The 26,046-nt window shown below is 42.5% G+C and overlaps 2 protein-coding genes and 1 long non-coding RNA gene across 46 annotated transcripts in view; 1 reads left to right on the top strand and 2 right to left on the bottom strand.

Annotated features, from left to right (window-relative positions):
- DDHD2 (DDHD domain containing 2) overlaps positions 1 to 1,315 on the bottom strand; it is a 52,334-nt gene extending 51,019 nt beyond the window's left edge. For 41 of the 43 annotated variants that reach the window (XR_013397242.1, XR_013397241.1, XR_013397240.1 and 38 more), the window contains exon 1: positions 1,041 to 1,315. Coding sequence is in view for 15 of the 43 variants with exons in the window: in XM_077943445.1 (XP_077799571.1) it covers positions 1,041 to 1,096 (56 nt within the window). In the remaining 28 variants the exon portion in view is untranslated. Of the gene's footprint in view, positions 1 to 774 lie in introns of all 43 variants that reach the window. The other 2 variants (XM_077943460.1, XM_077943452.1) reach the window with 2 other exon arrangements.
- On the top strand, positions 507 to 25,216 carry LOC106999737 (uncharacterized). The gene is made up of 3 exons (XR_001446636.3): positions 507 to 1,239; positions 20,367 to 22,926; positions 24,835 to 25,216. It is a non-coding gene; the product is annotated as an uncharacterized LOC106999737 (long non-coding RNA).
- BAG4 (BAG cochaperone 4) overlaps positions 17,560 to 26,046 on the bottom strand; it is a 37,670-nt gene continuing 29,183 nt past the window's right edge. For both annotated transcript variants that reach the window (XM_001092290.5, XM_002805309.4), the window contains 3 exons: positions 22,813 to 23,067; positions 21,561 to 21,815; positions 17,560 to 20,822 (listed from right to left, as the gene is read on the bottom strand). In XM_001092290.5, coding sequence (XP_001092290.4) covers positions 20,337 to 20,822; positions 21,561 to 21,815; positions 22,813 to 23,067 — 996 coding nt within the window. In that variant the 3' untranslated portion in view covers positions 17,560 to 20,336. The remainder of the gene's footprint in view (positions 20,823 to 21,560; positions 21,816 to 22,812; positions 23,068 to 26,046) is intronic.

Here is a 26,046-nt window from a genome sequence, read left to right as displayed (position 1 = left end):
CAAAACTAATCATTTTACGGAGCCATTTCTGCAACAACAACAACAACATCATCTACATAATTTAAAAGAAAAATAACATAAATTAGCAGCTGGATGGGTGGAAGCTTTAAATAAACTGCTTCTATTAGATCAACCATTGCGCGGAGTTCCCAATTCTCTCGGAAAACTGGGTAATTTTACTCAGTCCATAAGTTATAAAACAAACCCAGAATTACAGGACCACATGCTCGAAACTTGATTGCAACAAAAACATTTTACCCTAATTTCCAATCTAAATGTAGTTAAAGGCAGAAAATTTACTCCAAGTCAGCTGGGTCATGCCCTGTCCTAGTAACGCCAAGGTTTTGGGCTCCAGGCCCCTACCATTACACAACTAACAGAATCTTAAAATACAAAAAAAAATAAAACTACTCGCTTAGGAACCAATCATTTTTGATGGATCCTTGAAGTCATTAATGGGCGGTGGCACAAATTCGGAAAAGAAATCTAGCCCGGGGCCACGGTGCGCACGCGCACGCCCACTAGCAAAGCCAGAATCTCAGAGGAAAGGTAACGAGAGACCCCAAAAGCCTCCTCCCGCAGAGGCTGCTCTGACCAGCTGTTTCTACCTCTCCAACACTCCTTCCATTCGGCAATGACCAGCGCCGCAGGCACCAGAGGGACACTTCTAAGTTGCCCCGTAGGGCAGGGGGCAGGAGCGCATCTCACGCGGGCCCAGCGGGACGGTAGACGCCGGCTTTCGGCTCCATTGTCCTTTTCCCCGCACAGACTTACCTCAGCCACCTTGGCGCACCCCTAGCCCCCGCGACCCTAGGCCCTGGCGCCCCGCTCCGGGCCCTCGGAGCTCGGGCTCAGGTTGTCCGCCCGCAGTCCCGCGACAGCAGCAGGACAGCCAGTGCAGACCACAGGGTAAACAAGGTTCACAGGGTGCCCAGGGTTCCCCCAGGCTAGGGGCTTCCGCATCCCGGCCCCACAGCGCTGCACCGCCCACCGGCACCCAGCCCGGCCTCCCTCGGTCCAGCCGCCCGACGCGGACTCACCTGGCGGCCCCGCCACTCCTCAGGCTCTCCTGCCCTCCCTGAGGGGGACACGGCATGGCCCGGCCGCGGCCTTTACCCCAGCCCGGGCGGGGCGCGGCGGAGCAGGGCGGAACCTGCGGCCCAGCCGGGCTCGCGCCGAACACCAGGCGCCACGGCGCTCCCAGTAGGCGAGTAGCGGGCCCGGATGCCGGGCGAAAAGGTGAGGCGGCGGGGAGCGCGGCGCGCGACCGCGGGTGGGGCGCGCAGGGCCGCAGGGCACGGGTGGCAAGTGTCGCGAGAGGTGGAGGGATTCGCGCGAGACGTGGCTCCTCCTGCGGGCAGGGAGGTGCAGCGCCGGGCGGCGGGCGGCTGGCGGCTGAGGTCTAACTGCCAGGAAGAGTTTCGAGTGTCCGTGGCGGAAAGGGCTTCGAGGCGGCCCCTCACGTATGGGGCGGGAAAGTTGGCCTGATCCTCGTGATACGCTGCAGACCCTACTAGTGCGCCAGGGTCGTGTAGGGGACCACCGGACACAGGGACGCCGCGGCCCTGGGATCAGCGGAGTAGGGCGGAGGGCGCAGTCGCCCCGCTCTTTGCGTCTGTTTCTGGGTGCTGAGAACGGGTGTCACTGGCTTTTGCCAGGAAAAAAGGCTTTGGCCCCTCCTCCGTGCATTTATTATGATTTAGAGGTTACCAAAAAGGTATCCCTAAAAAATGTGGTGGTGGCGCCTGGGTCAGAGCTACTCAGGAGGCTGAGGCTGGAGGATCGCCGGAGCCCACTGGTGCAGGTTGCATGAGCCCAGATGGCGCCACTGCACTCCAGCCTGGGTAACACTGCGCCACTAGTCTCTAAACAGTAAAAAGTGTGTGTGTGTGTGTGTGTGTGTGTGTATATTTAGAGGCAACCTTAAAGTGTGTGTGTGTGTGTGTGTGTGTGTGTGTATTTAGAGGCAACCTTAACAGGATTTAAAAGATGCGTGTGTGTGTGTGTGTGTGTGTGTGTGTGTGTATTTAGAGGCAACCTTAACAGGATTTAAAAGATGCCAGGGAGGTTGGAGATGAGATACTGCTGTCCAAACAGGCAGACATAACTGAGGTGAAAAGTTGAAAGGGGCTGGGCGCAGTGGCTCACACCTGTAATCCCAACACTTTGGGAGGCCAGGAGTTAAAGACCAGCCTGGCCAACATGGTGAAATGCCATCTCTACTAAAAATATAAAAATTAGCCAGGGGTGGTGGCTCACGCCTGTAATTCCAGCTGCTTGGGAGGGTGAGGTGGGAGGATCACTTGAACCCGGGAGGCAGAGGTTGCAGTGAGCCAAGGTCACAGCCACTGCACTCCAGCCTGGGCAACAGAGGGAGACTCCATCTCAAAAAAAGGAAAAGAGAAATTTCCCGCAGTCATGAGGTCGAGTACAGGCCCTGCCCGACTCTCCTTAGTATTTCATTTTAATACCTTTTGGTATTAAAAATATATATATTTTCCTATTTTCTAACTAGATTATAGGGCAACGATTTCGGGAATTTTTTTTTTCAGTTTTTTTTTTTTTTTTTTTTTTTTTTTGATACGGAGTCTCACTATGTTGCCCGGATGGAGTGCAGTGGCGCAATCTTGGCTCACTCTCGGCTCACCGCAACCTCCGCCTCCCGCGTTCAAGCGATTCTCCTGCCTCAGCCTCCCTAGTAGCTGGGATTATAGGCATGCGCCACCACGCCTAGCTAATTTTTGTATTTTTGGTAGCGATGGGGTTTCACCCTGTTGGCCAGGATGGTCTCGATCTCTTGACCTCGTGATTCGCCCGCCTCGGCCTCCCAAAGTGCTGGGATTACAGGCATGAGCCACCTTGCCCGGCCTATTTCAGCTTTGTTCTTTCTTCAGAAACAGAAAAAGAAAACAACTTTTTATAACACATTTTTTTCTCTCTACAAATTAACAGCCACACACAAATATCCCCAACACCTTCCCTTCAAATTTATTACACTTAGAATAGTTTCTGCAAGGCCGGGCACGGTGGCTCACGCCTGTAATCTCAGCACTTTGGGAGGCCCAGGCAGTACGATTTAGCAAGGGGTGGAGCTAAAATCACGAACCCGCACAGTGTGACTTCAGAGCCTGCACCTAAGTAACTTGCCTAAAATCAGTCAAGTAAGTGACAGAACTGGAACTTTAATTTAGGTTCTCTATCTTCAAATCCTGTTGTAGCCTCTATACCGGCTGTTCTCAAATTTGGAGGGCTGTCTCAAAAAAAAAAAAAAAAAAAAGTGGATTGCAATGTGTAGTTTGAAAATATATAAGTAAACTTTTCATATTCTGATACTATTAAAATCCATTGGTCTGTCTTGCAGTTTATTTTTGTTGTTTTGAGTAAAGTGAAAGCAAGTTTATTAAGAAAGTAAAGGAATAAAAGAATGGCCACTCCATAGGCAGAACAGCCTATCCTGCACTTTGAATGGATCTTTTTACCCATGTGTGACTTAAGCCATCATGTATTGGTCATTTGGGAAATACCAGTTCACTGAGCTATGCAGATCTTCTAAATGTTAATATATTTTATTATACTTTTTTTTTTTTAATTACTGATCTCATCAGAAAAGTCTTTAATATTGGGAAGCTGTCAAGCTCGGAGTAGCAGGTACAAGTTTTCCAATATTCTGCTTTTTCTTGACAGGTCAAATTTTATCATTGGCAACAAATGATAAATTGTCTTCCTTGAAATGGCAAGTCTCCTTTGTTTTCAAGTAAAGTTCTGCTAAATACTTACATACAAATAGCCATAGTTTGTCCCTTGTACTTTCAAATAAAAATGATGTTGCATGAAAAAAGAGCATCTAGTTCAGCTTCCAATTCAAATAGTCACTCAAGTTCTTTTTCTTCAAGACACCACCATCTTACTTTTGGTATGCAACAAAATGGTTGTATGGGCCACAGTGGCTCATGCCTGTAATCAAGCACTTTGGGAGGCTGAGGTTGGCGGATTGCATGAGTCCAGAAGTTTGAGACCATCCTGAGCAACATGACAAAACCCATCTCTTAAAAAAAAAAAAAAATTGGCCGGGCGCGGTGGCTCAAGCCTGTAATCCCAGCACTTTGGGAGGCCGAGACGGGCGGATCACGAGGTCAGAAGATCGAAACCATCCTGGCTAACACGGTGAAACCCCATCTCTACTAAAAAATACAAAAACTAGCCGGGCCAGGTGGCGGGCGCCTGTAGTCCCAGCTACTCGGGAGGTTGAGGCAGGAGAATGGCATAAAACCCCGGAGGCGGAGTTTGCAGTGAGCTGAGATCCGGCCACTGCACTCCAGCCTGGGCGACAGAGCGAGACTCCATCTCAAAAAAAAAAAAAAAAAAAAAATTAGCTGAGCATGGTGGCACAGACCTGCAGTCCCAACTACTCAGAAGGCTGACATGGGAGAATGGCTTGAGCCCAGAAAGGCGAGGTTGCAGTGAGCCATAATCACGTCACTGCACTCCAGGCTGGGCAACAGAGCCAGACTCTGTCTCAAAAACAACAGGTTTTGTTCATAATTTTGTCATATAGAATGTGAAAAAGATGTGAACTAATGAGTTAAGAGTTAAGTAATCATTTTTACTGATTCATGAAGGGTATTCTTAAGCGAAACTGGCACTATTATTATTAATGCATGGCAGTCAAGAATACAATGACTGACAGTGAAATTTATTTCTACTGCCTTAATTTATGCTACAGTGTCCACACTCTTAGCATTGCTTTTGCATCAATAGTACAAACGTCAACCCAGCAAAAAGGGCAAATCATATCTTAGTATCACTATGAAAATAGTTTCAGGCCACGCGCAGTGGCTCACACCTGTAATCCCAGCACTCTGGCAGGCTGAGGCAGGCAGATACTTGAGGACAGGAGTTTGAGACCAGCCTGGCCAACATAGTGAAACCCCATCTCTACTAAAAATACAAAAATCAGCTGAGCATGGTGGGGGGCACCTATAATCCCAGCAACTCGGGAGGCTGTGGCAGGAGAGTTGCTTGGAGGCAGAGGTTGCAGTGAGCCAAAATTGTGCCACTCCAGCCTGGGCAACAGAGCAAGACTCCGTCTAAAAAAAACATACTTTCCACTTTGGGAGACTGAGGCGGGTGGATCATGAGGTCAGGAGATCGAGACCATCCTGGCCAACATGGTGAAACCCTGTCTCTACTAAAAATACAAAAATTAGCCAGGCATGGTAGCACGCATCTGTAATCACAGTTACTTGGGAGGCTGAGGCAGGAGAATCACTTGAACCCGGGAGTTGGAGGTTGCAGTGAGCCAAGATTGCCACTGCACTCCAGCCTGGTGACAGAATGAGACTCTGTCTCAAAAAAAAAAAAAAAACTTTTGGCCATGTGCGGTGGCTCACGCCTGTAATCCCAGCACTTTGGGAGGCACGGATCACCTGAGGTCGGGAGTTCGAGACCAGCCTGAACAACATGGAGAAACCCTATCTCTACTAAAAAATACAAAATTAGCCGGGCGTGGTCACGCATGCCTGTAATCCCAGCTACTAGGGAGGCTGAGGCAGGAGAATCGCTTGAACCCGGGAGGCAGAGGTTGCAGTGAGCGAAGATCACACCATTGCACTCCAGCCTGGGCAACAGGAGCAAAACTCCGCCTCAAAAAAAAAAAAAATAGTTTCAAACTTGTTACACCTGCAAGAGTCTCTAAGACTCCCAGCATCCATAGACCACCCTTTGAGAACTGCCCTGGAGCTTGGAATACAAAAGTAACAATACAATACCTACCCCTGAAGGAGTTCAGTCTTAATAGTAGAGACAAACCATTAAACAAATAACTGTATCTTCAGTGCTATAACAGAGGCAGGTACTAGATAAATTAGTAGTTACAAAAAAGGGAGTAATCACATATCCTGACATAACAGAAATTCTCATTCTTGGTAGAATCCAAAAATCAGCTTTTTTTTTTTTTTTTTTTTTTTTTTTTTTTTTTGAGGTAGGATCTTATTCTGTTGCCCAGGCTGGAATGCAGTGGTACAATCATAGACTGAATTCCTAGGCTCAAAGCGATCCTGGGTTCAAGTGATCCTCCCACCTCAGCCCTCTAAGTAGCTAGGACTACAGGCATGTGCCACCATACCTGGTTAATTTTTTTTATTTTTTGAGATGGAGTCTCGCTCTGTCGCCCAGGCTAGAATGCAGTTGGTACAATCTCGGCTCACTGCAACCTCTGCCTCCCAGGTTCAAGCGATTCTCCCACCTCAGCCTCCAAATAGTTGGGACTACAGGTGTCCACCACAACGCCTGGCTAATTTTTGTATTTTTAGTAGAGATGGGGTTTCACTGTGTTGGCCAGGCTGGTCTCAAACTCCTGACCTCATGATACACCCGCCTTGGCCTCCCAAAATGCTGGGATTACAGGCCTGATCCACCACACCCGGCCGTACCTGGTAAATCTTAAAATTTTTCTTAACAGACAGGGTCTCACTACATTGCCCAGTCTGGTCTTGAACTCTACACTCAAGTGATCCTCACACTGTGGCCTCCTAGAGTGCTGGGATTACAGGCGTGAGCCACTGTGCCCAGCAGGAATCTGCATTTTAAATAGTTACCACACATGATCTGGATGCAAGTATTTGGGATCCACATAGTATACATTTTAGGTTCCCCAAAAATCTGTGTACATAGGTAGTTTCAGGCAAATAGGATATCTTACTGTGCCCCTTAAAAATAAAAACCCACAGCCGGGCTGGGTGGCTCACTCCTGTAAAAACTTTGGGAGGCGGAGGTGGGTGGATCACGAGGTCAGGAGATCGAAACCATCCTGGCTAACACAGTGAAACCCTGTTTCTAATAAAAATACAAAAAATTAGCTAGGCGTGGTGGTGGGCTCCTGTAGTCCCAGCTACTTGAGAGGCTGAGGCAGGAGAATGGTATGAACCTGGGAGGCTGAGCTTGCAGTGAGCCGAGATCGCGCCACTGCACTCCAGCCTGGGTGACAGAGCGAGACTCTGTCTTAAAAATAATAATAAATAATAAAAACACACTTAATGTTACTGGCTGTTGTCTGTGGTTGTGTATCAGCCTTTTACCAGATAAGCCTTAACAGGTAAAATGTAAAACAATCTCTACTTTTTCCCTTTCAATGTTCTAGTGCAAGAGGCAGCAAATTTTTTTCTGTAAAGGGCCAGATAAATTCTTTAGGTTTTGTAGGCCATAAGGCTCTGTCACAACTAATCACTTCACCTGTTGCATCACTAAAGCAACCAGAGAGGAGATGTAAACTGATACATGTGGCTGTGTCCCAGTAAAGTGCAGGCAGGGGTTTAATTTGATCTCAGGTAGTAGCTTGCTGACCCCATGCTCCCTAGTGCAGAAGATAATGCTAATGGCCAGTAAGTTGTCTGAAGAGCAAAACCAAGAATGTAGGGGTCATAAACAACTGAATCTTATATCTAAAGCTGGAATCATTGTTTTTAGAGGCAGAAGTCCTCAATCTGAGATTGACACCTAGGCATCCAGAGTGAAGAAAACTTCACAGTTGTCTCTGATGCTGACTATAAAATAACAAGACCAGGGCTTTGGGCTCTGACAGCGATTTTCAAACTTTCACCGCTCACTGCAGCTTCGACCTCCCAGGCTCAGATGATCCTCCCACCTCAGCCTTCCAAGTAGCTGAGACCACAGGTGTGCACCACCACATCCAGAGAATTTTTTTGTTATTTGTAGAGACACGGTCTTACTATGTTGCCCAGACTGGTCTCAAACTCCTGGGCTCAAGCGATCCTCCCACTTTGGCCTCCCAAAGTGCTGGGATTACAGGCATGAGCCACCATGCCCAGCCCTAAGGAGGTTCTTAAAATGTAGATTTTCAGATCCAACATGATGTGAAACATAGATTCAGAAACACAGATTAAAACGTAGATTTTCAGAATCCAACAAGATTCTGATTTGACTAGAACATTTAATCAGAGGGGTCCCTATTGTGATGGTTAATTTTAGGTGTCAGCTTGACTAGATTAAGGAATACCTAGAGAAATGGTAAAACATTACTTCTGGGTGTGTCTGTGATGTGTCTTTGAGGGTGTTTCCAGAAGAGATTGGCATGTGAGGTGGTGAACAGACCTCTCTGAAGGCACAGAAGATGTGAAGATAACTTTGTGTCCCATGTGAATGCTCACCAAAGGGTGACCTCCGCAGAAGAGAACTTTAATAACCAAGTAGAAAGGATGACCTATTCTGTGTATACTAGTCAGACTCTGGCCCCTGCCACCCCTTGTCATTGCCCAGCCACCCCTGTCATTGCTCATGAAGAAACTGGCCATGGTAGCAGGCATAAATGTTTTGCATGGCTCAGCAACATGGACTCCCACTCACCAAGGCTGACCTGGCTATGGCTACCTCTGAGTGCTCAATCTGACAGCAACAGAGACCAGCACTGAGCCCCTGCTTATGGCACCATTACCTGGGGTGATCAGACAGCCACCTGGTGGCAGGCTGATTACACTGGAAGGCTTCCATCAGGGAAGGGGCAATGTTTTGCTCTTACTGGAACAGACACTGAATAGGATTTGCATTCCCTGCCCATAATGCGTCTGCCAAAACCATCATCCCTAGATTTACAGAATGCCTTATCCACTGTCATAGTATTCCATACAGCAGTGCTCTGACCCAGCAGTGCTCTGACTCACTTCACAGCCAAGAAAGTGTGAAAATGGGCTCATGCTCATGGAATTCACTGGTCTTACCATGTTCCCCACCATCCTGAAGCAGCTGGCTTGACAGAGTGGTGAAATGGCCTTTTGAAATCACGGTTACAGCACCAGCTAGGTGGTAATACTTGGCAGGACTGGGACAACCTATAGGTGCTCTGAATCGGCATCCAGTATATGGAACTGTTTCTCCCATAGCCAGGATTCATACATCCAAGAATCAAGGGGCAGAAATGGGAGTGGCACCACTTACCATTATCCCTAGTGACCCACTAGCAAAATTTTTGCTGCCTATTCCCAAGACTTTATGCTCTGCTGGCAGGTCTTAGTTCCGCAGGGAGGAATGCTGCCACCAGGAGCCACGATTCCACTGACCTGGAAATTCAGACCGACACCCAGCTACTTTGGGCTCCTCATGTATCTGAGTCAAAACGCCAAGAAGGGAATTACTATGTTGTTGGGGTGACTGATCCAGACTACTAAGGGGAAATTGTCCTATTACTCCCTAGTGAAAGTAAGGAAGAGTAAGTGGGGAATACGGGAGATGCCTTAGGGCATCTCTCAGTATTACCATGCTCCGAGATTAAGGTCTGTAGGAAACTACAACACCCCAATCTAGGCAGGACTACAAATGGCCCAGACTCTTCAGGAATGAAGGTTTGGGTCGCCCTGCCAGGTAAAGAACCACAACAACCATCTAAGGTGCTTGCTGAAGGCAAAGGGAATACAGAATAAGGGTTTTAGCTGGTACTTATAGCTAAGTTATTCTACAAATGGGCAGTAGTAGTTATAAATACCAATTAAAACCATGTTACAGAAACAAAGACTGTTTCATTAAGAAACAGTCACATACAGGCTAGGTGCGGTGGCTCATGCCTGTAATCCCAACACTTTGGGAGGCCAAACTGAGCGGATCACTTGAGGCCAGGAATTTGAGACCAGCCCAGCCAACATGGTGAAACCCTGTCTCTACAAAAAAAAATAATAATAACAATAATAAAATAAGAACAAAAATTAGCCAGGTGTGGTGGCACACACCTGTAATCCCAGCTACTCGGGAGGCTGAGGCAAGAGAATCGCTGGAACCTGGGAGGTGGAGGTTGTAGTGAGCCAAGATCATGCCACTGCACTCCAGCCTGGACGACAGAGTGAGACCCTGTGTACTAGCCTGTTCTCATACTGCTAGTAAAGACATACCCGAGATGGTAATTTATAAAGGAAAGCAGTTTAATTGACTCACAGTTCAGCATAGCGGCTGCGGCCTCAGAAAACTTCCCATCGTGGCAGAAGGGGAAGCAAATACGTCCTTCTTCACGTGTCATCAGCAAGAGGTGCCAAGCAAAAGGAGTAAAAGCCCCTTACAAAACCATCAGATCTCATGAGACCTCACTATCACGAGAACAGCAGCATGGGGGTAACTGCCCCCATGATTCAATTACCTCCCACTGGGTCCCTCTCATGACACATGAGGATTATGGGAACTACAATTGAAGATGAGATTTGGGTGAGTACACAGCCAAACCATATCACTCTGTATCAAAAAAAAGTCACATGTGTATATTTATTTATACACACACACACACATACTTTTTTTTGAGACAGGAGCTCCCTGTCACCCAGGCTGCAGTGTAGTGGCATGATCACAGCTCACTGCAGCCTTGACCTCCCAGGCTCAAGTGATCTTCCCACCTCAGACTCCCAAAGTGCTGGGAGTACAGGTGTGAACCACTGTACCCAGCCATATGCATATATTGAGCAATATCTGTTTTCATTCCTTATTTCTTTATAATACAACATAAGACATATTGACTTTACATCAATATTTAAGTATTGTTAATTTTACATCATAGTATTTAAGTTATGGGATATCAGGAAGAGTAAACATCACCCAAGAACTTCACCTTCTCTTCTCGGGATGGGATTAATGCATTTCTGATTGTACATAGGATAGTTGTGTCATGGTAGGCAGAAATAATACCTTGCTATTATCTTTGAGATTAAATATTGCTTAAGGAGATGCATATGGGTGCCAAGATGATAAGAGGTGGACTTGTGATGCTTAATTTTAGGTGTCAACTTGACTGGATTAAGGAATACTTATAGAAATGGTGAAGCATCACTTCTAGGTGTGTCCATGAGGGTGTTTCTGGAGGAGATTGGAATGCGAGTCTGTGGATTGAGTGGGGGAAGATCAATGTAGGAAGGCAACATCCAATCACTGGGGTCTCAGAACAAAGAAGACAGAGAAAAGGGCCAGGCGCGGTGACTCATGCCTGTAATCCCAGCACTTTGGGAGGTGAGGTGGATGGATCACCAGGTCAGGAGTTCGAGACCAGCCTGACCAACATGATGAAACCCGGTCTCTACTAAAAATACAAAAATTAGCCAGGCATAGGGGCATGTGCCTGTAATGCTAGCTACTCAGGAAGCTGAGGAGAATCACTTGAACCCAGGAGGCAGAGGTTGCAGTGAGCCGAGATCAGTCACTGCACTCCAGCCTGGGTGACAGAGCGAGACTCCATCAAAAAAAAAAAAAAAGAAAAAAGAAAAGAAAAGGAAGGAAGGAAGGAAGGAAGGAGAGAGAAAAGAAAGAGAAAAGGGAATTTCTTCTCTCCCTCTCTGTCTCTCCTGGAGCCTGAGACACTCTTCTGACCTTGGACATTAGAACTCCAGGACTTGCACCAGCAGCCTCACATGTTCTCAGATGGAATTACACCATTGGCTTCCCTGGTTCTGAGACTTTCACACTTGGACAGAGCCATGCTACTGGCATCCCAGGGTCTCCAGCTTGCAGATGGCATGTCCTGGGACTTCTCAGCCTCCATAATCATATGAGCTAATTCCCTAATAAATCCCCTGTCATCTATCTGTCTACACTGTTAGTCCTGTCTCTCTGGAGAACTCTAAGGAAATTAATCTATAATCAAGAATATGCAGGCTACAGCTGTGAGGCAAGATGCTTTGAATCAGGAAACAAGAAGACTTGAGCTTTCAGCTGTACCACTTACTGATGAAGTAAGAATGTTAGAATTAGAAGAAACCAATTAGAGACATCCAGGGTGATGTTATCTTCCAGTCCAAACTCAATGGTTTTTAGAAGCTCAAAAACCATTGGAGGTTTCCAACAAGCCAAAGTTTCCTCTCAGCTAGGGTTGCCAGACTGAGCAAATGTAAATGTAGCAAATGGAAATATAAAATGTAAAATGTTTAGGAAAACACAGGAGAAAATCTCTAGCAACTAGGGGTAAGCAATGAGTTCTTAGAGACTTGACACCAAAAGCTCCATGCTTTAAAGGAAAAAATGATAAACTGGACATCATTGGAATTAAAAACTTTACTCTGTGAAAGACCCTCTTAAGAGGATGGAAAGACAAGCTACAGACTGGGATAAAATTTTTGCAAACTATGTATCTGATGAAAGTCTAGTATCTAGAAAACAAAGAACTCTCAAAACTCATTAATGAAAAGGCAAAAAAAAAATTGAGCTAAATCTTGGTTTCTACTATCATTCTTCAATTAGAGGACGCAGGACTCATTGGAGAAATAACTGATTCTTGGACTGGAACAGGAAAAATACAGGATGAACCTGGAGCATCTCATAGTAGCAGAAAGTTTAGAAGGGCTTAAAAAAAAAAAAAAAAAAAAAAAAAAAACACAAAACAATGGGTATGTGTCAGAAGGATAATGGAATCAATGGAAAGAGCTTCCAGTGGCCTAAGTGGAACAATTAGAGCAATAAAATGAATAAGGCAGCATTAGAGCATAACCCAAAGTATAAAATAAATATCCATGAGTCCATACTCAATAAATAAGAGATTAGGCCAATCTTCCTTGTAGGGAAATTCCAAATAATTTACATAGATATTCCACTCCCAAGAAGATGAAGAATAAGTTCCACACTCCTTAAGTGTACAGCTGTGTCTACTGACTTTCTTCCAGAGTATAGTGTGAAAAATGGACAAAAAAGAGTATAGTGAAGAAGTCTGACCAACACTACCTCAGCCAGGTGATTAAGGTTAATGTTAACAGTACAAGTCATGTTGATAGCATATGCCCTTGATATGATTGATGAGAAGGGTAAGTCGCCTCTGTGGTCTTCCTCCCTAAAACCCATAGCCCCCATCTAATGATGAGAAAAACAGACAAATCCCAATAGAGAGATGTCCTAAAAAGTACTTTGCCCGTACTCGTCTAAACTGTCAAGGTCATCAAAAACAAGGAAAGCCTAAGAAAGTGTCACAGCCAAGAGGCCCCTAATGAGACATGATGACCAAATGTAAGGTGGTATCCTGGATGGAATCTCAGAAGAGAAAAGGGATATTAGGTAAAAACTGAGAAAACTAAATAAAGTATGGCCTTTTGATAGTAAGAATCAGTATTGATCCATTATGACCGATGCACAACACTGAGTTAAGGTGTTAATAGGGGAAACTGGGTGAGGGGCATATGGGAATTCTCTGTAGTATCAAGTATCATCACAGTTTTTCTGTAAGACTAAATTATCCTAAAAGTAAAAGTTCATTAAAATAAACCTATTTAGAAAATAGGCAGAATACTTGCAATATATTTCACAGAAAAGAATATACAGATCACAAATTAGCACATGAAAAGATGTTCAACATCATTAACAATTAGAGAAATGCAAGTTAAACAACAATGACATATCAAAACACACCTATCATTATGGCCAAAATAAAAAATAGTGATAATACCAAATACTGGCAAGGATACAGAGAAACTCATACATTGCCTGTGAGAATATAAAATGGTATAGCCACTCCAGAAAAATACGGCAGTTTCTTTAAAAATTATACGTGCAACTAAACTAAGACCCAGAACTGCACTCCTAGGCATTATTTCATTTCATAAGAAATGAAATAGACGGAGTCTTGCTGTGTCGCCAGGCTGGAGGATCACTTGAGGCCAGGGATTTAGGATTAACCTGGGCAACATAGTCAGATCCTGTCTCTAAAAAAAGGTGTGTGTGTGTGTGTGTGTGTGTGTGTGTGTGTGTTTTGAGACGGACTCTCGCTCTGTCACCAGGCTGGAGTACAGTGGTGCGATCTCAGCTCACTGCAGCCTCCGCCTCCTGGGTTCAAGGGATTCTCGTGTCTCAGCCTGAGTAGCTGGGATTACAGTCATGTAGCACCACACCCAGCTAATTTTTGTATTTGTAGTAGAGACAGGGTTTCATCATGTTGGCCAGGCTGGTCTTGAACCCTGACCTCATGATCTGCCCACCTCAGCCTCCCAAAGTGCTGGGATTACAGGCGTGAGCCACTGCAACCAGCCAAAAGTTTGGTTTTTTTCTTTGTTTGTTTTGAGACGGAGTCTCGGTCTGTCACCCAGGCTGGAGTGCAGTGGTGTGATCTCAGCTCACTGCAAGCTCCACCTCCAGGGTTCACACCATTCTCCTGCCTCAGCCTCCCAAGTAGCTGGGACTACAGGAGTCCACCACCACACCTGGCTAATTTTTTGTATTTTTAGTAGAGATGGAGTTTCACCGTGTTAGCCAGGATGGTCTCAATCTCCTGACCTTGTGATCCGCCCATCTTGGCCTCCCAAAGTGCTGGGATTACAGGCGTGAGCCATTGCACCCAGCCAAGTTTTTTTTTTTTTTTTTTTTTAAATGATAGAAGAGGCGGGGCATGGTGGCTCATGCCTATAATCCCAGCACTTCGGGAGGTGGATCACTTGAGGTCAGGAGTTCAAGATCAGCCTGGCCAGCATGGTGAAACCACATCTCTACTAAAAATACAAAAAATTAGCTGGTGTGGTGGTGGGTCCCCATAGTCCCAGCTACTCAGGAGTCCAAGGCAGGAGAACTTCTTGAACCTGGCAGGTGGAGGTTGCAGTGAGCTGAGATCATACAACTGCACTCCAGCCAGGGTGACAGAGTGCGAGTCTTTCTCAAAAAAAAAAAGAAAGAAAGAAGAAGGAAAAAAAGATGGAAGAAATGTAAAACACAATGTTTTAGAAGTTAGAAGAAAAAGCTTGCCAGGCATGGTAGCTCATGCCTGTAATCTTAGCACTTTGGGAAGCCAAGGTGGGTGTATCGCTTGAGCCCAGGGAGTTCAAAACCAGCCTGGGCAACTTGGTAAAACCCTGTCTCTACAAAAAAATACAAAAAGAAGTAGTCAGTTTTGACGGTGTGCACCTGTATCCCAGTTACTCAGGAGGCTGAGGCAGGATGATCAATTGAACCAGGAAGGCAGAGGTTGCAGTGAGCAGAGATTGTGCCCCTGAACTCCAGCCTGGATGACAGAATGAGACCCTGTCACACAAAAAATAAAAATAAAAGAAGATAAAGTTGTATAAATCTACAAAGTACCACAAAAAGGCAAAACGTTTAAAAAACAAAAAACAGAAAACATAAAATTAAAGAACCAGTCTGAGGCCTACAGTCAAAACAGTAGTAATTCTAGAAAGTAAATATCAGAGAAGACTGGGATGGAGGAAAGAGGGAAATTAACAAACAAACAAAAAATCAAAAAATTTCATAGGACTTAATGGTATGAGTTTCCAGAATGAAATGGCTCCAGCAAAATGGATAAAAATGGCCCTACAACAAAGATACTCTTAGGAAATTTCAGAACAGTGGGCCCCCCCTCAAAATTCTATAAGCTTCTAGATAAAAATATCAGGTTTTATACAAAGGATCTGGAATCAGAATGGCATATGCTTCTAAACAGCAGTTCTGGAATCTACAAGACAACATAACAATGCCTTTAAAATCCTTAAGATAATCATTTCCTAAAATTCTATACCCAGCCAAACTATCAATCCATTGGCTAGGTGGAACAGACATTTTCAAATACACAAGATCAAAATAAATTATTTCCCATGCACCCTTTTCCAGGAAGCACCTGGAGAATATGCTCCACCAAAATGAGGGAATAAACAAAAAGAGAAAGACATAGGATATGAAAAACAGAAAACCAAAAGAAGAGACAAAAAGAATTCCCAGGATGACCCTATGTACTATGCCAGGAACATACTAGTTTTCCAATCAGAAGAGTTCAGGATAGACTTCTTCAGAAGTTTGAAATTGATAAAATATTTATTTTTTATATATATATAAAAATATATATAAACATTTAAAATATATATTTAAATTAATATATTATATATTATATATAAATATAATATTTTAAATTAATATATATTATATATATTAATGGCCAGGGTGATCTCCTGACCTCAAGTGATCTACCCACCTCAGCCTCTCAAAGTGCTAGGATGACAGGCGTGAGCCACCGTGCCCTGCCAATATTAATAATTTTTAATCATTTTTTATTTATCTTAATTTTTAATTTTTTTAAAAAATAGAGACGAGGTCTCACTATGTTGCCCAGGTTGGTCTTGAACTCCTGGGCTCAAGCAATCTTCCTGCCTTGGCCTCCCAAAGTGCTGGGCATACAGGCATGAGCCACCATACCTGGCCTTGTCTGAGCATCTTGAGAGACTTAGACAACTGAGAGAAGGGAGATAAGCAAACAAAACAAATATGACAGATGATTAATTCCAGGGAAAACAAGTTGTTAGGAAAGGAAATCAGGTTACTATACAGCTAAACTCTGCTTAGCATTTACATAGTCAGGATAATGTACAATGAAACTACCAAATAAGTATATTGAGGCCAGGTGTGGTAGCTTGGGAGGCCAAGGAGGGAGGATCACTTGAGCCCAGCCAGGCATTTGAGACCAGCGTGGGTAACATGGCAAGACTCCATCTCTACAAAAAATTATAAAATTAGCCAGGTGTGGTAATGCATGCCTCCCAGCTACTGGGGAGGCTGAGGCAGGAGGATCCCTTGGGCCCAGGAATTTCAGGCAGTAGTGAGCTGAGAGCGTGCCATTGCACTCCATCCTGGGTGACAGAGTAAGACCCTGTCTCCAAAAAAAAAAAAATATATATATATATAAAGAGAGAGAGAGAGACAGAGACAGAGAGAGACAGAGAAACCTGGCCAGGCACGGTGACTCACACCTGTAATTCCAGCACTTTGGGAGGCCAAGGTGGGCAGATCACCTGAGGTCAGGAGTTTGAGACCAGCCTGGCCAACATGATGAAACCCCACCTCTACTAAAAATACAAAAATTAGCCAGGTGTGGTGGCACACGCCTGCAATCCCAGCTACTTGGGAGGCTGAGGCAGGAGAATGGCTTGAACCTGGGAGGTGGAGGTGCAGTGAGCCAAGATCATGCCATTGCACTCCCACCTGGGTGACAAAGCAAGACTCCATCTGAAAAAAACATAAAAACTCAATTGAAGCTGGTTGAGGTGGCCCATGCCTGTAGTCCCAATTACCTGGGAGGCTGAGGCAGGAGGATCACTTGAACCCAGGAGTTTAAGACCAGCATAGCAAGACTCTGTCTCTAAAAACAAAATTTTTTGATTAACAAAAGAAAAACTCAATTGAAAGTGGTTGCCTTTAGAGAAGGAAAAATGGGGGTGGGATCAGGAGAATGCTGCCTTTCATAGAACTGACTTTTTAAACTCGTAACTTCTACGAATTGAGGTAAATGCCTCACTTTTTTTAAAAAAAGAAGTAAAAAAAAGTAAAGTTGTAAAAGAAAAGCTCTATCAATGATCCATCCCCCAAAAACTTTTTTCATGCCTATTTAATCTATATTCTTCAAAATTTTTTTAACCTGCCTACCTTTAATGGTATTATTTACATTAACCAACTAAAGAACTGTTTTCAAAACCCCATTTGTAAAATCATTTAAAAGAATTCTGCACCAACATGTGGAGACACCTATAATCCAACCCCCATATACTTCATTAGGGCTTATTTGTTTAAACATTTACATTGGCATTCATACTTGGAAAAAAAAAAAAGAAAAGAAAAAAAACATAGTTGTGTTTATCATGCCAGGACTGGGTAACTTTATTCAAGACTTTGACAAAATGATCCCCAAAGTAATATAAATGTAGACACTTTAAAAAGTCCAGATGCGAAATTTCAAGAAAACTTTGAATTCAATCCAAAGTCAGTATTAAGTCAAAAGTTGAACCAGTTCTACAAATTATAAATACTATTTTCCTTCTTAAGTTCATATATTTTCTGAGATAGATTACCAACTTAGTTTTCTTTGATATTGGTATTTGGAATAATTTTAACATGATTTAACATTTTTAAGTTCTAAATCTATACTTGTCCTGAATATCTTATTATAGTTAAAAATATAAATCCAGAAGTGACAACTCTTCCTTACAGAATAATTCCAATAATAAATGTAGAAGGATTGAGAGAAATAGAAAATCACCATTAGAACACCACAGTAGTAACTGCCACAAGCAAGATCTGCCAATGGATAGTAAAATGAGCAAAAGTTTAAGCAGAAACGGGACATTTGCATAGTCTCAGGGTATCTCCAGCAAATATTCAATAATTACAAGGAAAACACAGTAAGTTTACAGTAGCAAATCCTAGCAGACACCACCTTAGCATAGTGATCAAGGTTAACAACACCGGAAATACATTACAACATCAGGTATCCCCTGTTATGATACACTGTCACAGACTGGAAGACGGGACTTAGACATGACAGCTAAATGCAAGGCTGGGTCTTGGAACAGTAAAATGACATTAGTGAAAAGACTGAAATCTCTACTTTTTAAACTTTCTACTTTAGTTAGTATTATATCAAGGTTAATTTCTTAATTTTGACAAATGTTCTATTGTTATGTAAGATGTTAATATAAGGGCAAGGTGGGTGCAGAGTATACAAGAACTCTACTATTTTTACAACTCTTCTGTAAGTCTGAAATTATCTCAAAAGCTTAAAAAATAACTGTTAGAAAACATACATGTATATGTGCATAACATGTACATATATATAAATCAAGACTTCATGGAAATTGGCATCTTGGGCACTCAGTCAGTAAAAGAGTAGTGTTCTCTTCTGAATTATTCATTGTCTTACTGGTAACTTAGCTTTAAGGTCCTCCCCCTTCTAGACTTTTAATCTCAAGTATAAATTTCCATTTTCATAGAAAAGCCTTTTTTAAACATTCCTATATTAGGCCAAAAATAAAATCCTAGAATAAAATTATCACCATATTATCTTATAAAATCACTCATCCCAACCATAAGACCCAGCCAGTATTTTTACTACATTTCTTCTCATTTAATATGTTTGTATTGGTTTGGTTTGGTTTATGAGTGGAGACAGCTAATATATTTAGTATTTACTCATAGGCCTGACAGTCTAAGGGAAAAAAATTATCACTTGGGTATCTTATGAAGAAACAGCTGTTTTTCCAAGAACCAATATGGTGTACTCACCTCAGACATAAAAAGTTATTTACCAAGTCTCTTCTATCTAACAGCATAGAGCTACCCAATCAAGGCCAACAAAGACCCTTTCAATATCCTTTTCTTAAATTTGGCTCTAAAATGACTGTTAATAATGGTAATAAATGTCTTTTTATTAAACAGGCAATTTTATCTTACGCAATTTAGGGAAATAAACATAAAATCTACTTTTAAATGAAGAAAATAATAATTTCTCACTTTAACTATGGCTGATTCATTCCCTGAGCATGAATCCCCTTTTACCCTCATTGTTTTTAACTATAAACTGAGCTGAAATCTGCTCACAGGTGAAACTAATATTTTAGATGGAGAATAATATTACCAAGTAATCATATTTATTACTTTTTGTAGTCATTATTTCTACTCACTGTGGCATTTAATGTTTCATCTATATCTCTCTATCACAATGCCCTCTATAGAAGCAGCAATAGTGAAAACATAATTACACTTTGGGGGGAAAAAAAAAACAGGTAATTTTTAAGTGGATCTTTATCTAAATACAATAAAAAAGCAATAAAGAAAAATGTCTGTAAAATTTTCATTTTATGTCAATGCCATTTCCAAATTCACCTTCCACTACTACCATGAACAGCAGAAGTGGTTTAAAAAAAAAACAAAAAAACTCTAACCTAACGATCTATACAAAAAGGGAGACAATTTACTCACTACACATTGCAGTATATTCAAGTGGTGAAAAGATATAAATTCTTTCAGAACTGTCATACCATCTGGCTGTCAATATAGTCTCTTGAATAATTATATTAAACATATTACTACAAAATGTACCAAGAAGTAGAGAATAATGCTATATTTGTGAACTGCAAATAAAACAAAACAGAATTCCAAGAAGGCTAAAGTCTAAGCTATAATTACACATGAAGTGTATTTTGAAAGCAGTCACAATGTACAAAAATGGGACAAGATATCCAGATGTTTAAAAAAAACATCCTGTTTGTCTTAGATTATATCCAGTTTCATCTGGTAGGTTTCTGATAAGCCTGTTACGTGAAGTGTGTTTCCCTCCTGCTGATAAGAAGCAGCTTGCAGATATCCATAAATTTTTTAAGGAGTGAGTCTACTTGGCAATATTGGTAACTCCATAGTTTCCTATTACATTCATTCGTCTGAAAACTGAAAACAACTCAAGACTAAAATATTCTTCCATTCCTTTTCCAGTTTTTCAAGTATAAAATCAAAGGAAAGTTGGAATGTATTGCTTCTTGTCACCAACAGGCATTTCAAAAAGAGGGTAATTAACCAAATCAAGTGTTCTTTGGTCAAGTTAGTAACAGGCTTCCACTTTGTTCTAAATCCTTTCATAATCCTTTTTTTTCTAATTTTTCCAGTATGGCCTGAATCTTACAAACAGCCTCTTTTCTGGCCTGCCGTACAGAGTCCTGGCCCCCAGTTTCAACTGAATCCAGTTCCAAAAGTTCCTTGGTTAGCATTTCTTCCAGAAGCCAGTATGCTTTGTCTGTCTTTTTTCCTACAAATTCTTCTACTTCTTGTTCAAGATACTGGACCTTCTCCAGCACATGTATGATTTTTTTAATACTTGGAGGAGTACTTTCATCTGAAGGTACACGTTCTTCAGGAAGACTGCTACTTTGATCTTGATTATTGGGATGGTCACTGGTGGCATCACCATACAGCTGAGGCTCAGCACTATACTGGACTTGGCAATCCAAAAGATCCGAATCATCATTGTTCACTGTCCCCGAGGATTCGTACTGATGGACACTGCAAGGAAAGTTGTGCCGGTTCATGCTTTGCTCTGATTGGCTATAGGGATATGAAGAATCCTTGGAGTGGAAGAGCGAAAAGAGGAAAAGAGCTGTTTTAATGGGAATCCATCAACATCAAATTTGTTAGCCCACATCTTTCACTTGACCAGAAAGGTACATGAAAAGATTCCCTAACAATAAAATTGGACCCTCTACTTAATCATTTGCAAAAAACACAGTCCTGAGAAGATAAAAGGGAGTGTGCCCTGTCAGACAAAAGGTACCAAATTTCTGAGTTATAATGGCTGGAACCTGCCCTGTGGCAGGTCCATCACCATGAGCACCTCATAATCCATCCTGTGACCTAACCAATAAGAATTAGTTTTTCCCCTAAAAGGTTAAAAACCTCAAGCAAGATCTTGAAAAGGAAGACAGCCACAGTGATAATGTTCAAGTCTGTGGTTTAAATACAAGCTCATACTGCAGATACTTCACATTGGTTTTGTCTTCTGTTCATAGATTATTTGAAGTAGTAAAATGCAGTCTTTGCATTTAACATTTAGAATTATAACAAACAGAAAATGTGTATCTTTCTGTCTTTTAACAAAAACGATGTGAATCTAAATCTTCTCTAAATATAAAGTTTATTTAAAAAAAAAAAAAAGGAAACCAAGCTGAGGTAAAGCTATAGATAAGTAGTCACCAACTTTTTGCAATTAGTCCCCATTTAACACAAACCAATACAGAAACTATATAAACCGTGTTATGTTCTCTTAATTACACACACATGAAAGGAACAACGTTTAGGTCTCCTACCTTGGGCTGCTGGAGTGGGGGTGAAGGGGGTGACTGGGGAGAGCCACTGCTAGGCCATGGTGAAGTACTTTCGGTCATGTAGAGATTGCCAGGTGGTGCTGAGGGCGCTGACGAAGGCCATGGATAACGGCCACCCATTCCATAAGCACCAGGAGAAGCCCACGCATCCTCTTGTGGTCGTACAGTTGGTCCTGATTGTGGAACACTACGATTACCATCTCCATAAGGATAATGGGGCAGGGTCATTCCAGGGTTCTAGATTGAAAGGAAGAAATATACTAGTCATTGTTAAAAACTTGTAATAAAAATATTCTACTACAGGCAGATTCTGAGATGCTTCCTCTCTTCTTAACAGAGTATACATTCACTGCTACTGGACTAAACTATAGTAACTCTAATTAATCAGCTGTAGTAATTTCTCCAAGCCTCAAAAAGTTGGTTCCAAAGATACCAGGGGTAGATTTAATGACAATAAAACTCAGAAGGAATAAGGCCTAAAAATTCAATGGATGAAGCCCAAGTCTGTCCCATAGACACTATAAACAAATGGACTCATATGCTATAAGGAAGCACAAATAAAGACATGTTAGAACTCCTCTTGAAGTGAACAGAGAAATAAACATAGTTATTCACAGAATATTAAAAAATATGAAACTAACAGGGTGCTAAAAAAGGCTAAGATTTGCCTGGCATGGTGGCTAATGCCTGTAATCCCAGCAATTTGGGAGGCTGAGGCGGGCAGATCACAAGGTCAGGAGATCAAGACCATCCTGGCCAACATGGTGAAACCCCATCTCTACTAAAAATACAAAAATTAGCTGGGCGTGGTGGCGTGTGCTTGTAATCCCAGCTACTTGGGAGGCTGAGGCAGGAGAATCTCTTGAACCCAGGAGGTGGAGGTTGCAGTGAGCCGAGATCACGCCACTGCACTCCAGCCTGGCAATAGAGCAAGACTCCGTCCCAAAAAAAAAAAAAAAAAAGGCTAAGATAGGGAAACTTTCAAGCAGCAAATCTCTAAAGATTACTTTCAGTATAAAAATGTATGATTATGAGATTATGACATCTTAAGGTACCTTCAGCCAAAGTCCATATACTGCAATAGCTGCTACAGATAAGAAAGGCATCAATATAAAAGACTTCCCAATCTAGAAGTGTCTTATTAAATCGGCACTAGTATGAATAGATGCCCTTCCACTGTTTACAAGAGGCAGAGACTTTGAATTCATTTTTTTCCCAACAAAAAACAACTCACCTGTGAAGCCGGATATCCTGGAACCTGCCCCCTAAGAGGGGGTGCTTCAGTCTGACAGTCCTGCTGGGGATAGATCCAACGAGAGACTGGAGTTGGGCTGTTGCCAGATGAACGGTAAGTACTTGGAACTTCTGTGGAGTAACTGGTCTGAGTATAACCAGGTGCATAATAAGCCCCTGAGTATGAAGCAGTATTTGCCCCAGGGCCTGGGGGGTATGTTGGACCATATGCTCCATTTGTATAAGAATTCAAACTCTGAAAAAAAGCAAGTTGAGAGAAAAAAAGATGAATTAGTAGAAGAGCTGAAATGCCCTAACTTAATGCCTAAACTTGAAAACTTTGATAAGATATTAATCACAAATGCAGGCCAGGCACAATGGCTCACGCCTGTAATCCCAGCACTTTAAGAGGCCAAAGTGGGAGAATTATTTGAGGTCAGGAGTTTGAGACCAGCCTGGGCAACATAGTGAGACCCTGTTTCTACAAAAATAAAATAAAATAATTAGAGACCCTGTTTCTACAAAAATAAAATAAAATAATTAGCCAGGCATCGCTGGGCACGGTGGCTGAAGCCTGTAATCCCAGCACTTTGGGAGGCCGAGGTGGGTGGATCACCTGAGGTCAGGAGTTCTAGACCAGCCTGGCCAAAATGGTGAAACCCTCTCTCTACTAAAAATATAACAATTAGCCAGGCGTGGTGGCAGGTGCCTGTAATCCCAGCTACTCGGGGGGCCGAAGCAGGAGAACTGCTTGAACCTGGGAGGTGGAGGTTGCAATAAGCCAAGATTGCTCCACTGCACTCCAGCCTGGGGGACAAGAGTGAGACTTCATCTCCAAAAAAAAAAATTAGCCAGGCATCATGGCGCACATCTGTAGTCCCAGCTACTCAGGAGGCTGAGGTGAGAGGATTGCTTGAGCCCAGGAGGTCAAGGCTGCAGTGAGCCATGGTTGTACCACTGCACTCCAGCCTGGGCAACAGAGTGAGACTCTGTCTCAAAAAGTATATGAAAACAAAAAAATTATTTAAAAGACTATAGAGACAGACCTAGCTCTGCCATAGGCTTTGTATTTAACCTCCCCTAACTTCAGTTTCTCCATCAGGAAAATGAAGATCATAAATGTATCTTTGAGGATTACTGTCAAAATTAAATAAGATGACATATATAAAAGGTTTAGCATAGTGTCTGGCACACAGTATGCTCAATAAATGGTAATTATTTGCATTATCACTGTTGTTAGTATTATCATGGCTGGGTCACGACATGAACCCAGAACTGACTCCAAAGTCTAGTTCTTTGTATTATACTATCACTCTGCATCCCAAATGATACTAACAACAAACTCCTCACATATTGCTCACTATAGTTTTAAATAACCTATTCAGACTCTTATCCACACCCAGAATCCTCAGTTTAATAATCCAAATGAGATTCAAGCTAGGCAGGCATGCTGGCTCACGCCTGTAATCCCAGCACTTTGAAAGGCTAAGAAGGGAGGATCACTTTTTCTTTTTTTGAGATGGAGTCTCACCCTGTCACCAGGCTGGAGTGCAGTGGCACTCGGCTCACTGCAACCTCCACCCCCCAGATTAAAGCGATTCTCCTGCCTTGGCCTCCCCAGTAGCTGGGATTACAGGTGTGCTGTAATTTTTGTACTTTTAGTAGAGACGCAGTTTCACCATCTTGGCCAGGCTGGTCTTAAACTCCTGACCTCATATCCACCTGCCTCAGCCTCCCAAAGTACTGGGATTACAGGCGTGAGCCACCGCACCTGGCCTAGAAGGGAGGATCACTCCTGAGTTACAGACCAGCCTCAGGAACATAGTCAAACCCCATCTATTTAAAAAATATATATATATATTTTTTTTTTAAAAAAAGATTCAAGCTTAATGCTAAATTTAAATGATCACTTCAATGTTTTCTATTAATTTCTACTTTACCCTTTAGAAACAGTGAAAACACAGAATCAAGTTTTCCTATTCTTATCTCTATCTCTAAGACTATATAATCTTTCCCACTTCAGGTACGAGGATACCCATGACCAAAGAATTCCATGCAGGATGAGTTGGAATAAACAGTCTGCAATGTATTCCCTGAGCAGAAGACCATGAACCACCACTTTGTTAAAACTACTAAGAGGCTGTTAAGGTCTTCGGGCATAAACAAAGAACTCCTTAATACATCACACACACAATTGGAGACTTAATAAAACATTATGTGACTTTTTGTACTGTTGTTCAACTTCTAGAAATCCTAAGGAAATGATTCAACTAGAGAAAAAGTTATAGGCATGAAGTTCTTCATCACAGTATTATTTACAATCACATAAAACTGTAAACTACCTAAATGTCCTATAATAATGGAATCTTTAAGTAGATTAAAGACTATTCATTGAAAAAACTGTATTCAGTCTTCAAATTTTACTATTATGGCCAGGCGCAGGGACTCATGCCTGTAAAAATCCCAGCATTTTGGGAAGCCAAGGTGGGAGGATTGCTTGAGCCCAGGTGTCTGAGACCAGCCTGGGCAAACAGCAAGACCTCATCTCTGGGGAAAAAAAAAAAAAAAAATTTAATTAGCTGGGCATACAGTCCTTAGCTACATGGGAGGCTGAGGCAGGAGGATTGTTTGAGTCTAGGAGTTCAGTGTTACAGTGAGCTATAATCAAGTCACTGTTCTCTAGCCTGGGTGACAGTAAGACCCTGTCTTCAACTAGCTAACTAAATATTTTACTGTTAGAATTGACCAGATATTTAATGATATTAAATAATTATTTTTAAGGTTTTTTTTTCCTTTTAAGTTTTAATAATGACATTGTGGTTATGTTTTTAAAACTTCCTTATATTTTAACGAAACATACTTAGGTATTTGTAAGTGATAAAATGATATCTGAAATTGCTTCAAAATACTCCAAGGAAATACTCCAGAATAAATACAAGATGGCCATGTACTGATACCCACTGAAACCAATAGATAGGTTCATGTTAGTTTAGTGTGCTATTCTCATTGCTTTTATGTGCTTTTGTTGTTTTTTTTTTCTTTTTCCCTTCTCACAGGTGTTGGTTTTGTTTTTTTGTTGTTGTTGTTTTTCTTTGAGACTGAGTCTCACTCTGTCGCCCAGGCGGGAGTGCAGTGGCCGGATCTCAGCTCACTGCAAGCTCCGCCTCCCGGGTTCACGCCATTCTCCTGCCTCAGCCTCCCGAGTAGCTGGGACTACAGGCGCCCGCCACCTCAC

This window comes from Macaca mulatta, chromosome 8 (assembly GCF_049350105.2).
Source record: "Macaca mulatta isolate MMU2019108-1 chromosome 8, T2T-MMU8v2.0, whole genome shotgun sequence".
Classification (NCBI taxonomy): Eukaryota; Metazoa; Chordata; class Mammalia; order Primates; family Cercopithecidae; genus Macaca; species Macaca mulatta.
The sequence above is the reverse complement of the archived record's forward strand: the minus strand, read 5'-3'. Positions and strand labels throughout refer to the sequence as shown.